Source organism: Equus przewalskii, chromosome 10 (genome assembly GCF_037783145.1).
Source record: "Equus przewalskii isolate Varuska chromosome 10, EquPr2, whole genome shotgun sequence".
In the NCBI taxonomy this organism is placed as follows: domain Eukaryota; kingdom Metazoa; phylum Chordata; class Mammalia; order Perissodactyla; family Equidae; genus Equus; species Equus przewalskii.
The window spans coordinates 39,920,246-39,934,808 of NC_091840.1; the positions used below are offsets into that span (position 1 = coordinate 39,920,246).

Genomic DNA, 14,563 nt, shown 5'->3' on the forward strand with positions numbered 1-14,563 from the left:
GATTCTCCAGAAAGGAATTGCAGTATGCAGCTTTCCCAAACCCATTGAAAATGGAACCCCTTTTTCAAGGAGCATTTCAAAGGCCCTATGTTCCAGAATTCACTTTTGGACCTCTATAGAAATAAAAGTTAGGATGCACCTTTAGCTGGTCCTTTCAAATATCAGTTATTATCTGAGTTTTTGAGTCATGTAGAGAACCATTCAAAATTGAGATTATTTGTAAGCATCTGAACCAAAGGTGTATTGGGTTACTTTTTCAAGGAGTTCTGCATGTTTGAGAGGCTAGACATAAAGAAAGGAGAGTCGGCGTGTTTGTTACACGAGATCAAAGTCTGGCGTGAGCCCTGCCCAGGTGGTGAGCCAGCTCAGTATTAGATAGAGGTGGATCTGGGGGTGGGGAGGCGGTAGTCATCTTCAGACAAAGCCAGAAGATCCCAAGACGCCTCACTGGATCTGCTCAAATGCCTACATACTTGACCAGAACCTGTTGTTGTGTGTCAAAAAGCGGTTTTGAAAAGCCTTGACCTGAGAGATTTTGAAGATGAATTATCAATTTTGTACCTCCACTTTTAAGAAGACAAAACAAAAGAAAGCAATCATTCAGTACAGCTCCACAGTGTTTTACTTTTGAACAAGATTGAATCTCGAAAGGCCTGTCAGAATTCCTTAACCTGTTAGCTCGAGTGATTTTATTTTCATTTGTCTTCGAAACAATTGCAGTTTGGGTTTTGAGAGAGTTCATGCTGGGCTGGTCTTCTGACAGCGATTGACCAAAAGGTTCAATTGCTTCTTGAAGTTACAGTCACAAGGAGATTGTGAGGTCATGGCATCGTCACAGTAGAGAGGTCATCAGTAGACAACAGCTGTATGTATTAAAGAATTGCTAGGCTAATGGGTCTGGACAAGGCCATCTATAAAACGTACGAGTCCTAAATGAAGGTTCACAGGTCGACTAACTCGGCACGTTAGTCTCCCAGACCCAAGGAAAGCAGCTCAGGGGTGATCATTTCTAAACTACACTCCACCAACCAGAGACCACCGCCCACACACATAGTTAAGCTCATCAGGACAGCTTATAATGATCAGACTCACACATGCTTTTTTTTGTGGTCTCTTTCTCTATTTTAATGGCTTTACATTTGTTTATTGACTGAAGATTTGGTTATTTCATTACTTCTTAATTTTCGTCTAGGTCATCTCAAAATACCATTAATTTTTCTATAAAACTAAGGAATTTTGTCTTAAAATTTATGCTAAGCACCTACAAATTATATGCACTGAGTCTTATTTTCTTCTCCATACATATTAACTGTAACCTATTCAGGTAAAAAATGGGCACTGGCATTTTAAAAATAGTACATCAAGTCTTTATTCATTTTGTCCCTCATAGGGATATTTGAGTTCAACGGGAATAACTCAGGAGGATTTTTCTGTCTTTGAGTCTTCCTTTAAAATGACTCCCAGAAGGTGCCAGGCCTTCATTAATCAATCATGAAATATTCCAAGTAGAATGCCACTGTCATATTCAAATTTGATGGGGTATATGGACACCAAAGATAGATTTTGTGCATTTTACAGTTTGCTCAGAGTTCAAACTGATACCTAAATAAATTCTCCTCTACCACAGCTCCTTAAAAACTGTAAGCTGTCAGAACCCTGCCAGAATAAGTATGGAGGACCTAAGGGTAGAAATAGAAGAAGAATGCTTTCCTCAAAGTTGTCCCTAGGGATGGAGGGTCAGAGAAGCTGGAAAGCTGAAATTTTGAAGGATGTGAAGGATTCTGGTTTTGGAAACAAGGAGAATATCCACTTCAGAGCACCAGGGAACTGTTTGAGAACACAACAGAAAGGACCCAACACCCATAAGAACTAGGGGGAATAAAACATGGAGAACTAGAAAGAAAGGAAAGCTGACCTGTGTTTATTTCTGAGGCTAAACTGAAGATATGTAATTGACCTAGTTCTTAATAGAGTGCAACCTAGAATCCTACATCTTTTGCAAAGTGTATCTTGTACTTTAATGACTGCCAGATGTTGCTTTGAAATGCCTGACCACTGAGGAAGTATGCACTAGAGGAAAACATGGTAAAATTAAGATGGCATTATAAAACATCTGGTTAAACATGACAGATTGTGTTTATATCCACTCCCTCTCAAAACCCCTAAATGAGCAGTAAGGGATAAAAATTGGAGAAACCCACAAGGACAAATAGAAGCGTAGTGGAAACAACAGCAGACAAGAGGCACCAACATAATTTTGGAAGTAAGTGAACGTGTGGTTGCTCCCCCAGGCAGGTGGAGAAAGCTGAAGTCTAAGCGCCTGCAGTGAAGAAGGCAGACAAGCAAGCCAGTTCACCCAACCACGGGGCTGTAGAAAGATTCAGGAGTGGGAAGGACCAGGTACCTCTGTGGGTAGGGGTGAGGAGTACAGCTGAAGGAGGAGATTGGTTGAAAATCTGTATAAAGACCAATTAGATGCCCAGGTCTCCTCCCAGGCCTCAGAAAGCCGGGTGACTACCTCAGCTTCATTCTGATAGAAGACAAGAAGTTTACTCTGAGGAAACTGAGCCAGAGAAGCTCTGGGCTTGAGGACCCCCGGCACAGTGGATGAGAGGGTCAGACACCGTACTGAAACCAAGGATATTAAGGGAAAGTGTAGATACTAGATTCCCCCCATTCCCGTTCACTCAGAATGCTGGCAGCAAAGAGAAAACGCTTTAAGATACAGACATTCTGGGATCCCCCACAGATGGTTGGTTGGTCCCCACCTAATCATCCTCTAGTGGGGTCCACCATTCATAAAGTACAGAGCTTCCAAGTGGCTTTTCACTCTTCAGTGAATGGATGGCCAGGGATCCCAGATGCTTGAGGAAGGCCTCTAGCACAAAAGGCTGAGACCAAGACAAGTGGGAGAAGGGGTTTAGAGGGAACAGGTACAATGCAGGGAGCGGTGTACAAATCAAACCGTGATTCCTATCCTCAGAGAGTAAGGATGAGATGTTGTGTTCATAAACCAAGAGAAACAGGCTTTTAAGAGAAATATTTGAAGAACAAGGAAGAGCCCTTGAAAACAGAAAACATGACAGCCAAAATGAAAGATTCAATATCAGGCTTGGAAGATGAAGTTGAAAACATTCATTCACTCAACAGATACTACTGAGTGGCTACTATGTCCTTGGCATTGTTCAAGGCAGTGGAGATTCATCACTCAGCGAAAGAGGCAAAGATCCCTGTCCTAATAGAGGTTAAATTCCAGTGAGGGGGCATAAACAAGACAATAATGTGTAAATTACATGATGTGTCGGAAGGTGTTGAGTGCTGGAGGCAAGAGGCAAAATGGAGCTCGGTAAGGAGAATTGAGAGTACTGGGGAGGAGGTTGGAGACAAGCTGAAGTTTTAAATAGGATGGCCAGGGCCTGTCTCATCAGGAAGGTAAAGGTGAGCCGAGACACAGAGAGGGTGAGGAAGTGAGCCGTGTGGTATCTGGGGGAAGATCATTCCAGGCAGAGGGGGCAATTAGCGCAAGGGCACTGAGACAAGAAGCACCTGGCCTGTGCAGGGTACAGCAGGGCCCAGTGTGCTGGAGTCACGGGGAGAGAACAGGGAGGTGAGGTGGGGAGGTAACAGTACCAGATCCCGTGGGCCTTGGAGGCTGGAGGAGGGCCTTCGGCTTTACACTCTGAGGAAAATGGAGAGCCATGGCAGTTTTAAGCAGAGAAGGCACGTGATCTGATTTGATCTTAAAAGGACCTCTCTGGCTGCTGTGTTGAGAATTGACTACAGAGGGTAAAGTTACTGAAGCGAGGAGATGAATCCAACACTCAGTAGCAGGGATGTCTGTGCCGTCGCTCTGATGTTCTCAGTCTTCCCTCTGAGTCGGCCTGTTTGCCTCGATGCTCTTTTCTAGCTGAGAAATAGCTCACCTGCCCTCTCCTCTGTCATGCTCTCTGCCTGATATCTTCTGCTTACCTTCCCTCCCAGGTCCCATCACATCTCCTTCAGCTTTCTGCTGCCACTCTCTTGCATCATGTCCTACAGCATGTGAAGTCTGGTTGGTTCCACTTTTAGTGTTAATATTGTTTTAATGATGGCCCTTTTTTGCTCTGTTATTGTTTACTGAACCTCTCGAGGCATATGCAAATAAATATTAAGCATTTGCTTGTTGAATATAACACTTAATTTTCTGCTTTCTGATGCTTCATCATCAGGCAGAGTCCTCTGTGGAAGTAAGCTCTGTCTGGCTCTTGAAAAACCCAGCAGTTTAAGTTGTTTTAAACAAAAAGAGAAATGGAAAAATCTGTCTTACATCTTAAATTCCAACCTGCTGACCCTTGGTGGGAAAATCCACAACCGCTCTTTCCCCACACAGACACATAAACTTTTGTGGGAGCATATGTGTTTAAACCAAATATGCTTAGATTATAAGGAAAAATACATGAATCATTTTTTGCATAGAATCATTTTCCTCTGTGGTTTTTCAATGCAGCTTTTTCTGTGATGTTAAAAAATAAATACAACCTAAGGGACTTCTGATAAAATTGATGATACCCCTGCAGGCTCGCAAAATGCCTTTCCCCCAAATTTGCTGAAATTAACAAAAATGTAAAAGTAACAAAGAGCATGCCATCAATTCTGAAACCAAGAAAAGATCCCAAATTCGTGTTATAAACTTTGAGAAATGTCATACAGAAAAAGAAAAATTGGACCAAATTGAAAGAAAGTGCTAAAAAAAATCAACATATTTTTCAAAGAGAAGAGTGGAAAATGAAGATGTGCTAGGAGGGAATTCTGAAAAGTCTCATTGCTTTTGAAGGTGTTGGCATTAGGTATAAAAGTATGCCGGGGGAAGTCTTGGAATAACCCACACCTTTGTTGGGGACCCTTTCTTCCCTCAAGAAGACTTTGCCCCCCCCAGGCAAGAAGAGACAAGAAGGTTTGCCGTCTTTCCTGCCTCTGATGTATCAATAAGTGGGTGAGGAATAGGGGAAGCATCTGCTAGGAATAATTACTACAGCTGAACCAAGGAAAAGCTCCACAAGATGTGGAAAAAAGAATGTTTATCCTCAAGCAAGCCAAAAGACTGCAATAGACCCCAGACTCAGTGAAGCAAACCTCTGATGCATTTATTTTATTAGTTCTAAGGAAGGAACTCAATGCAGCTACCCAAAACCCCAGCTCTCTTTCCATTCCTCTTGGGCAGCTGAAAGACTGGAGAAGGCGTGTAGACCATGGACATCCAGGCCATATTATAGGTGGAAGAATAATATTATGCCAAATCCAACACTCTTCGGGGGCAAATAGTAGACTGAGAAAGAATGGCTCACATTCTTTAAAGAGTTTCCAGGTCACGCTGACATGATTGAGGCAAAAAATCTGCACATAAGAGAAAGAAAGTAGCACAGCCTGCTAAAGGCAAATAAAGAACAGACTTTCAGATACTCCTAACAGTCAATGCTTGTTGAGCACCACCTACCCACCAGGCACTAGTTTAAGGGTTTTATGTGTATTAATGTCTTTAATTTTCACAACACTATTACAAGATAAGCACCATTATCATCCCCATTTTACGGATAAGAAAACTAAGATGCAGAGGGATGAAGGAGCTTGCCCAAGTTTGCCCCGCTGGTGAGAGTGGGGCCAGGATTTGAACACAGGCAGTCTGAATCCAGAGCCCGTTCTCAACTACTCTGCTCTTGTCCCCCAAGAAACAGGCAACGTTTTAGGCAGCTGCTTCGTACTCTCAAGGAAACTGCAGAGAATAGAAATTTACGAGTTGTGCACTCTTCTTGGAAGTTACTGGAAGGAGGAAAACCAAGAAAAAGAAAGATATAAGTTCAAGAATCAGGAATCCAACATGGAAGAGTAGTTGAAAAAATCCCAGGAGGGACCAGCCTGGTGGCGCAGTGGTTGGGTTTGTGCAGTCTGCTTCGGCAGCCTGGGGTTTACGAGTTCAGATCCCTAGACACTCCTCATCAAGCCATACTATGGCAGCATCCCACGTACAAAATAGAGGAAGATCGGCACAGATGTTGGGTCAGGGCCAATCTTCCTCACCAGGAAAAAAAAACACAAAAGTCCCAGGATAGGAACTGTGCAGTGAGCCGAAAGAGCATAAGGACATAGGGACTATCAAAGAAAAAGATTCAATTGGTGTGCTTGATTGGGAAAATTATTGCTGATCATTTAATGAGTTTGTTAGAACGTTTGGCAAAAATTATGTAGAAATTATATAGAAAATAAAGCAGATTTTTAAAGTGAGACAGTTATTAACTATAAGTAAAAACAAATCTACGTGACAAAGTAAAGAAAGTGTAGTCATGTTATAGTCCTTAGCACAGAGGTAAACCAAAGTTATGTGTAATATATACTATATAGTATATATACATTTATTATGCAAAGTACTTATGCCACATATAATATAGTTAGTATAACATATGTAATAATGTAAACACTATCGACCTAAAACTTTTGATATAATTATTGGGAAGATGGAAAGAGGAGAGATAAGAATGATGGTGAGAGAGCGAAATCACCAACTTCTGTAATTTGGATAGTGTCTAAAAGGATCGACCGAGAGATAACAGTGTGTGTGTTATTTCTAAGTACCAGAGGAAGCAGTTAAAATAGTGTGTGTAGAACAAGACTGCAAGGCGAGGGGGTGGGGTTAGGTGGCGAGAGGAAGGCCTGCTGCCTTTATGTATAAGCATGTGGTACCATTGGATTCTTTCATCTACACAAAACTTAACCAACAACACGGATGAAGTTTTAAACAAAAAAAAAACCTACCCGCTAAAAAAGCACTTACTTATAAAATGCCTTTTTCCTCCAAATCACTAAAGAATCTATCCAAAAACATTTTAATAGAAAGCTCTATAAAACACTTCTTGAAAATTAAGCGTTGATTCCCTGTATAGATGTGGCTCCAAGGAGTCTTAATTTCCTTCTTCAAAAATCAAAAAGAAAAGCAACAAAACAGTACGAAACTTTGAAAATGTGTCTTGTTGAAGAAATTGAATCACAGACTTCCACCCTCTAATTGTATTCTTCTGGTTTTTCAAGACACTGAAGAAGGGACCTTGATTTTAGCTCTCGGGTGGAGGCGTGACAAAGCCATCTGCACCGCGTATTCGGCTACGCGGAAGAGAGCCGCCTCGACTGAAAGGGTTGCTGTTGTCACGCCACGTGCAGTGACGAGTTAGTGTTCCTTGCCTCATTGGCTTTGTATATTCTGTTTATTTGTGAGCTCTAGATTCGCGTCACAGATTGCTCATATGTCACGTTTCCCTCCTGTATCGTGTTTTTCCTGGGCCCGTTAGCTCCTCTTTGGGGGTCCCCCGATGACCTCCTCCCATGTAGGATGCAAACAGATCCATCTTTATCGTGCAGTGGGCTGAAAAAGGAGAGCATTGCAAGCACATGATGCCAGTTTAGGAGTCTGCATGGAGACAAACCTAAAATGATTGAATAAAAGTGGCGTCGCGTGAGCCTTTCTAAGAAAGTAGTGGGCGCAGATGGGGCTTTAAGAAGAAATAAAAGAAACCTGAGGGAATCTGGAGAACCCATTTTGTGGGCTTTGAACTGTAGGTTGAAAATCTTGATCCTGAGAGACCGGAGATGGGGAGGGAAGTAATAAGATCAACCTAAGAATTGGAATGGTTATTTAAGTAGCAGCAGTAAATGTCAACTGGAGCATGTGGCGGTGCGTACAAGGAGTTTATTGAAGGAAGAAATTAGAGTAATTTGGAGTCTTGGAGACTGTAGCAGCAGAAAGGAAAAGAAAGGGGTTTATACTGGACACACTGTGGAAGAAAGAGTAAGGTTGGTGGTAGGAGAGCCGGTGATGAACTGAAGATTAATTACACCAAGTATCTTTTTACTCGAGAGATTGGGGAGCATGAGAACCTGGACAAAGGATGCTGACAAAAGTATAAGTACCTCTGACTTCACTATGTGTGGATAAAGCTGGCATTGAGACACTGATATATTGTCTGATCAATTTCTGAGCGCTAAAACAACTTTAACAAAGATTCATATGACATCAGTCATCTTTTTACCCTTTCCCCAGGAATACATCTAAAGTTGGGGGAAGTTTACATAGCACCTGGAGAGAGGGGCTTCACAGGCTTGTCTAAGTCAGTTTGTAATTCCAACGTGACCTTACACTAGTGGCCAGTGGGTGTAATCTATATAAAACTAGGTTTCATAAGAGAACTACAGACATTGATGGCTTTTGGTTCTGACTCATCTTGCTTCCTTTCAACATTCTTAAAATATTTATCCAAAGATACTTGGATTTCGGCTCTCTTCTTTTCATGACAGTCAAGTTAAAACAAGACTGCTTCAAAGTCAGCACACACTTCAGTGCAGTGTACACAACGAACAGCTAGGCAGCTGAAACAAAGTGACCGACGTGACTCCTGGCGCCATCTGTTGGTGGCAGGCAGAAGTGACATGCTTTGGCGCTGGCTGATTTTCTTGACGGGCGCAAGTTCCCCAGTTGGTAGTTTGTAAGTAGAGGAGCTTCTGCAATTTCAAAATCCTCTACTACTTGGCTATCCAGCAACACTTCCCTTTTTCTTTCTCTGTTGTGAAGGTGTGGCGGGGCACCCTGGCCCGCATGCGGTACAAGAGGACCAAGGCAGCCCTGACAATTATCAGATACTACCGGCGCTACAAGGTGAAGTCGTACGTCCATGAGGTGGCCAGGCGCTTCCACGGCGTCAAGACCATGAGGGACTATGGGAAACATGTGAAGTGGCCAACTCCGCCTAAGGTTCTTCGCCGTTTCGAGGAGGCCCTGCAGGCGATTTTTAACAGGTAAGAACTTGGTATGTGCTTCATCCGTTTATGGCGGCACACTTAACACAGAAAGTCACAAATCTGAGACCATGGTATTGGCTCAGCTATTTGCTGTCATGACATGTACTTTTACCTTATGCCTTCAGTTTTGTAGATTTCACTTTCAAAGGACACCTGTTTACGCCTCAGGATAAGGGAGCTGTCCATTTATTTTTTTCTGTAGCGGTTGACAGCAGTATGCCACAACCCCTGGAACAAGCTGTAGTTAAGATCAGCTTTTAGCATGCTGCCTCCACTTTCTTTTATTAGCAAAAAATAACTGTTTATTAAAATCACCACACATAACTCAAGCTAGAAAGGCTGTTAATCCTTTCAGGGTGTGTTTCTCTATCCTGCCTCACCTTAGAATCATGAGGAGTTTGCGAAAACACACAGGGCCCAAGTCGCCCTCTAGAAAGTCCCGTTGACTGGAACTGGGGAGTGGGGCCCAGCAGAGGGCCTTCTTAAAGTTTCCCAGATGGTTTTCAAGTGCAAGGAGGAAAACAGCTGTTTCAGAGCGAGCTCTTTTTTTTTAAATAAATAAACGCCCATGTAAAATTTGATGCCTTTCCAGTTGATCTTCATTTTTTTTATAAACTGCCCTCAATCTGAGTTTGTAGTTATTCATAGCTCCTTTCTCCTCATTTTTTTCAGCTTATTTGTTGCCAGCTATATTTAGCTGTGTCTGAGCTACAGCCATCTAATCACATAAACTAAGCTAATGGTTCTCAAATGTGGTCATTTGGCATCATGCTATTCCACAAAGAACACTGAAATAATTGATATACTGAATGTAAAAGACCTAATTTATAATTCTGCGCTAAGTCAGATTTTTATCTTCCTTTAGATTTTGCTGTGTATAATTGGTGGCAGATATCAAAAGATAAAGAATTTTACTCCTATGTATTTTTCTTTAATATGTATCCCATTTGCTTTTTAAAAATATATGTATATATCTCATAAAAAGAAAGAAAATCAAACAAGAATTATTGAAAGCAAACTTACCTCGAATTTCAATTCTCGCATCTAACACTGTAAATGTCAGTTGTCAATCTTGGCAGGCTTTTTAATGCACAAATGTTTTTCTTGAATGGTATCATCTATAACCTGCAGTTTTGACATATTTTAAAAAGTAATTAAGCTATACATGAGTACATGCTCGTTGTTTTCTTAAAAAGTGAAACAATATATAGGATATTAAGTTGAAATCCTCCACACCTCCTCTTGTCTTTCCCATTTTATTTTTTTCCCCTGAGACAACCACTCATTAACAATTAGTTTCTATCCTTCTAAGTCTGTGTCTGTGCATTTACAAACATGCACACGTGTAAGAGATAGCACAGTATAATGGTTAAGAACACAAACCCTGGAGCTTGCGTTCATATTCCAGCTCTGCCACTGATGAGCTGTGTAACTTTGGGCAAATTAGATAACCTCTCTGTGCCTCAGTTTACTTATCTGTAAATGGGCCATAAAATAGTACCTGCTCATAGGGTTGTTGAAAGGATTATAAGTAGATCTGTGTAAAGCATTTCAGGTAGCACCCAACACGTAATAAGCGATATGGATATGTTCGCTCATACTTCTGTGTGCACACACAGTCACACATCATTTGATCTTTTTTCCTCTCTGTTTAACACAAGCGGGATTATATGAGTGGTTATATGACTTTACTTAAAAACGTCTTGGAGACCTGTCCTTGACAATAAATAAAGATCTATGTAATATTTTTGATGGCTGCAAAGAATTGATTTTGAGTATGTTGCAATGTGGCCTGTACAGTCTTCTTTTTAGATTTTGAGGTTTTCTGTATGGCGTAGAATTGATTAGTTTTTGTAAAATTCAATTTATTCATTCAGCAGATATTTACTCAACACCTGCTGTGTTGTGGGCTCTGACCTAGCTTCCAGGGTTACGGTCACAAACAAGAAAGATGTGAAAGACAGTCCCAGCCTTCGTAGGCCTTAGAGTCGATGGGCATGTTGGAAACAATGCATCTGCTCTGTTTGTTGATTTTATATACACACACACACACCCTAATTGAATCTTCCCGATTGTGTTAATCTAGTCCAAAGGCACACTCTTTCTGTGAAGGGCCAGATAGTAAATAGTTCAGGCTTTGTTGGCTACACATGGTCTTTGTCATGTATTTTACTTTTTTTTGTTTTGGTTTTGTTAAACATGTAGAAACTATTTTTAGGTCATGAGAAGTACCAAACCAGGCGATGGGCTGGATGTGGCACAGACTATAGTTTACCAACCCCTGATCTAGTCACTATATCTTATTTAATTTATTCTTGAATTTTGTGATCTGTGGAATACTGAGGGAAGTGTGTTAAAGGATTCTGCTGTGATTGTGGGGGTTTGTGTTTTTTTCCTAAAATCCTAGTGTGTGTCTAATCCTGTTTGCACTCACTCCCATTCCTCATAGTAATTCTTTCTCATTCTGGGAAGGCTGGGAGCCTTCTTCATGCCTAACTTTGTCCCCTTTTTCATGTTGTCGAGGCTGGGGATGTTTGTGGCTGCAGCTGTTGTTGCTGCTACATATATTTAGAGATGGCAGTTTGCTTGATCGGGACAAGAAGCCTGTGCAGCTCTCTCCGTGGTTATGTAGGTCAGGTCCTGGACTCCCCAGCATGCCTCTGTGCTCTGAGCCTCTGGAGTCACTTTGAGTGATGAAGAAGGGACAGCCAACCAGGCATATTGGCTGAAAACAGACCAGCAGACAGAGCAAAGACCTCGCCACACTGAGAATGAAATCTGGCGGCAGTTGCTCAGCAAGTCACTTAGTGTTGTAGGATGTGCCTGTCACCAGTGACCTTGACTTTGACCACCAACTGCTCCCAACCTGCCATTCTTCCAGCCTCTTCTGGAATGATCTTAGGACAGTCATCCCACTGGAGTGTTGGTTGGCCATATAAGATAGAGAAAAGGATTTCACGGTTGTTGAGCCTTTACTTTTCCTATGGTTTTGTTTTGGCTACCTATGTCTCTGACCCTAATTGCTATGGCAGATGTCCCCATCTCACCATGGCCAGCCGTTCTTTGTGCAGAGAATTGGCACAGCTCCCACCTTGAAATCCTTCACCTCCTGCTCTTGCTACCAGCCCCTGCTGCTTCAGGCTTAAGGATTCCCGGTACCATCTATGCTGAAGGGGTTCCTCTCTCTCCACTGAGTGGATTGCTCGGCAAAGAGCCACTTCTCCATCAGCTCAATTCCATCTGCTTCGTGTCTTCCAGAAACTCTTCACATCTTCCAGTTTTTTTGTATCATTCTCATTTTCTGGTATCGCTATAGATTTTTCTTATTTTTTATTTATTTATGTCAGTAGAAATTTAAGAGAGAGAAACAAACAGTTAAGCTCAAGTCACCATCTTGAAACAAGAATACATCTCAGGAAAATCTTAGATGTAAACAATCTCTCTAACATTTTAGGTATGTAAATTGGGAAAAGAGTACCACTTTTCAGTTTTCATTGCACCTCATTCTAGTCTTCTGTGGAAGTTTAGTTTGAGAACCACTGGCCTCAATTATTTCATCTGATATCATGAAGTTCCTGGTTTGCTTCCAGCCTCGCTGCTTCAGGCTCCTGTGGCAGAAAAGAAGGCATAAGTGTCATGTAGGACCAAGGATACCACTAAGAAAATAAAGGACCTTGTGCTTGTTTTTCTCAATCAGGAATAGATTATTTTTAGTTAATGCTTTCAGTTTCTTAGACTGAAAGCTTAGTGTCGTCTTTAAATTCCCTCTTGTTCCCCTGCCCCCACGTCTAATCCATCAGCAGATCTGTCGGTGCTTCCTTCAGGCCATGTCCAGAACTGACTCCTGTCTCTGCCTCCGCCACAACCTACCTGATCCAAGCCACCCTCCTCTCCACGTGCAGTACAGAAAGAGCCTCCTCAGTGGTCATCCTGTTTCCAGCCCTGCCTTTCTGCACCCAGCAGTCAGAATGGTCCTGTAGAGCAGGAGTTGAGCCATGTCTCTTATGTGTTCAGAACCTTCCAGTGGCTTCTCATCTCATTCAGAGTAAAGGCCAGAGTCCTGACAGTGGCCTCCCATGGCTGCATGGATTCTGGCCTGACTCTCCTTCTGCCCTCCCCTCCCGTTCCTCTCCCCCCATGCTCCTTCTGCTCCAGCTTCACAGGACTGCTTGCTGGACCTCTAACACTTCAAACGAGATCCCACTATAGAGCCTTTGCGCACCCTGTCTTCTCTTCCTGGAACACTCTTGCTCATACAGCTGGCTCCCTCACTTCCTGTATCCTTATGGGTGGTGCCTCCCAGACTACGCTGTGTAAATAACACCCGCTCCCTCTTCCTTCCCTCTGCTGCGCTCCTGTCCTCCTTTCCTTGCCTTATTTTCTCCACAGCACTTACCACATTGTACACACTTGTTGACTTGTTTATTGTCTGTCTCTGCTCTCTAGGGCATAAGCACCTAGCAGAAAGAACCTTCGTCTGTTTGTAGACTGCTGTGCCTCCACTGCCTAGAACAGCATCTGAGGTTTAGTAGGTGCCTAGAGAACATTTGTTGGGTGAATCCAAGGTTTCTAACTATAAATATTATGAGAGTCCACATATCACTGAGTTCTAGTTGCTTTCAAAACGCACAAACGACAAAGCAAGTTTTACAAGAATCTCTGTCCACATAAAGCTTGTATTTTAACAAGTCCTGTGTATATTTTGGAGGCATTTTACTTTTTTTTTTTAGGGTAACATGCAAGTAGTGCGATTTAATTCTATGTTTTTGGCAGCTTTAACTATTTTTGAGAATGAATGGGGTTGTGTTTCTGAAGTCTAACACGTTTTGTTTATTTACTTATAGATGGAGAGCATCCCAGCTCATCAAGAGCATACCTGCTTCAGACCTGCCCCAGGTCAGGGCAAAGGTTGCGGCCATGGAAATGCTGAAAGGTCAAAGGGCTGACCTTGGCCTCCAGAGGGCCTGGGAGGGCAACTATCTTGCTTCGGTAAGCCCAGGAGAACAAGGCCGAATCTACTCCTGCTCCCTTAACAAAGAAAAAGAGGAAATTTTCTCTAAGAATTTATAGAAATAATAAGACACCTACAGAAACTAAATTTCTATGAGAGATACTAAACTAAACAATTTTATTGCCTCTAAGTGTGCAATATTTGATGTTTCCTCACTTTATAAAGGATCCTCTATCTTATATCCATATGTGTTAAGTACACTCCATCCCTTGGTTTTTGAGCATTTAAACCTTCCCTCACATAATTCAGCAGCTATTTTTAATTGCCACTTTTATATTAATTAATCCCAAAACTACATTTCATCTTCTCTCCCATTCCTGATTTTAAAAATTTTATAGGACTTTGGTGTTTTAGCAACCCTTTAGTAGCTTGCCATCTGGGTTGGGGAGATAAAAAATACAAATGAGTATTGTTATAAAGCGCTGTACGAAAAGATTGCGTTTTCAGCTGAAATGCTAAGCGTAGTCAGTTTACCATGGTTCCTTTTTCTTTCAGAAGCCAGATACACCTCAGACCTCAGGCACTTTTGTCCCCGTTGCTAACGAACTGAAACGGAAGGACAAATACATGAATGTCCTCTTCTCCTGTCATGTCCGTAAGGTAAGGCAAGGTTGAAGCAGACCTCCTTGGAAAGAAGAGACTGACTCGGATGAAACTTACTTAGATATGAGCACAATGAAACGTGACCATAGGTACATAACTAGCTACATCATCAGTGAGCTGTACCTGTCT

General features: G+C 42.1%; 1 protein-coding gene across 2 annotated transcripts in view; it reads left to right on the forward strand.

Annotated features, from left to right (window-relative positions):
• The window catches only part of MYO1D (myosin ID), a 319,278-nt gene that overhangs the window by 177,215 nt on the left and 127,500 nt on the right, over positions 1 to 14,563 (forward strand). For both annotated transcript variants that reach the window (XM_070562560.1, XM_070562558.1), the window contains exons 17-19: positions 8,594 to 8,817; positions 13,665 to 13,809; positions 14,327 to 14,431. In XM_070562560.1, the coding sequence (XP_070418661.1) occupies positions 8,594 to 8,817; positions 13,665 to 13,809; positions 14,327 to 14,431 (474 nt within the window). The remainder of the gene's footprint in view (positions 1 to 8,593; positions 8,818 to 13,664; positions 13,810 to 14,326; positions 14,432 to 14,563) is intronic.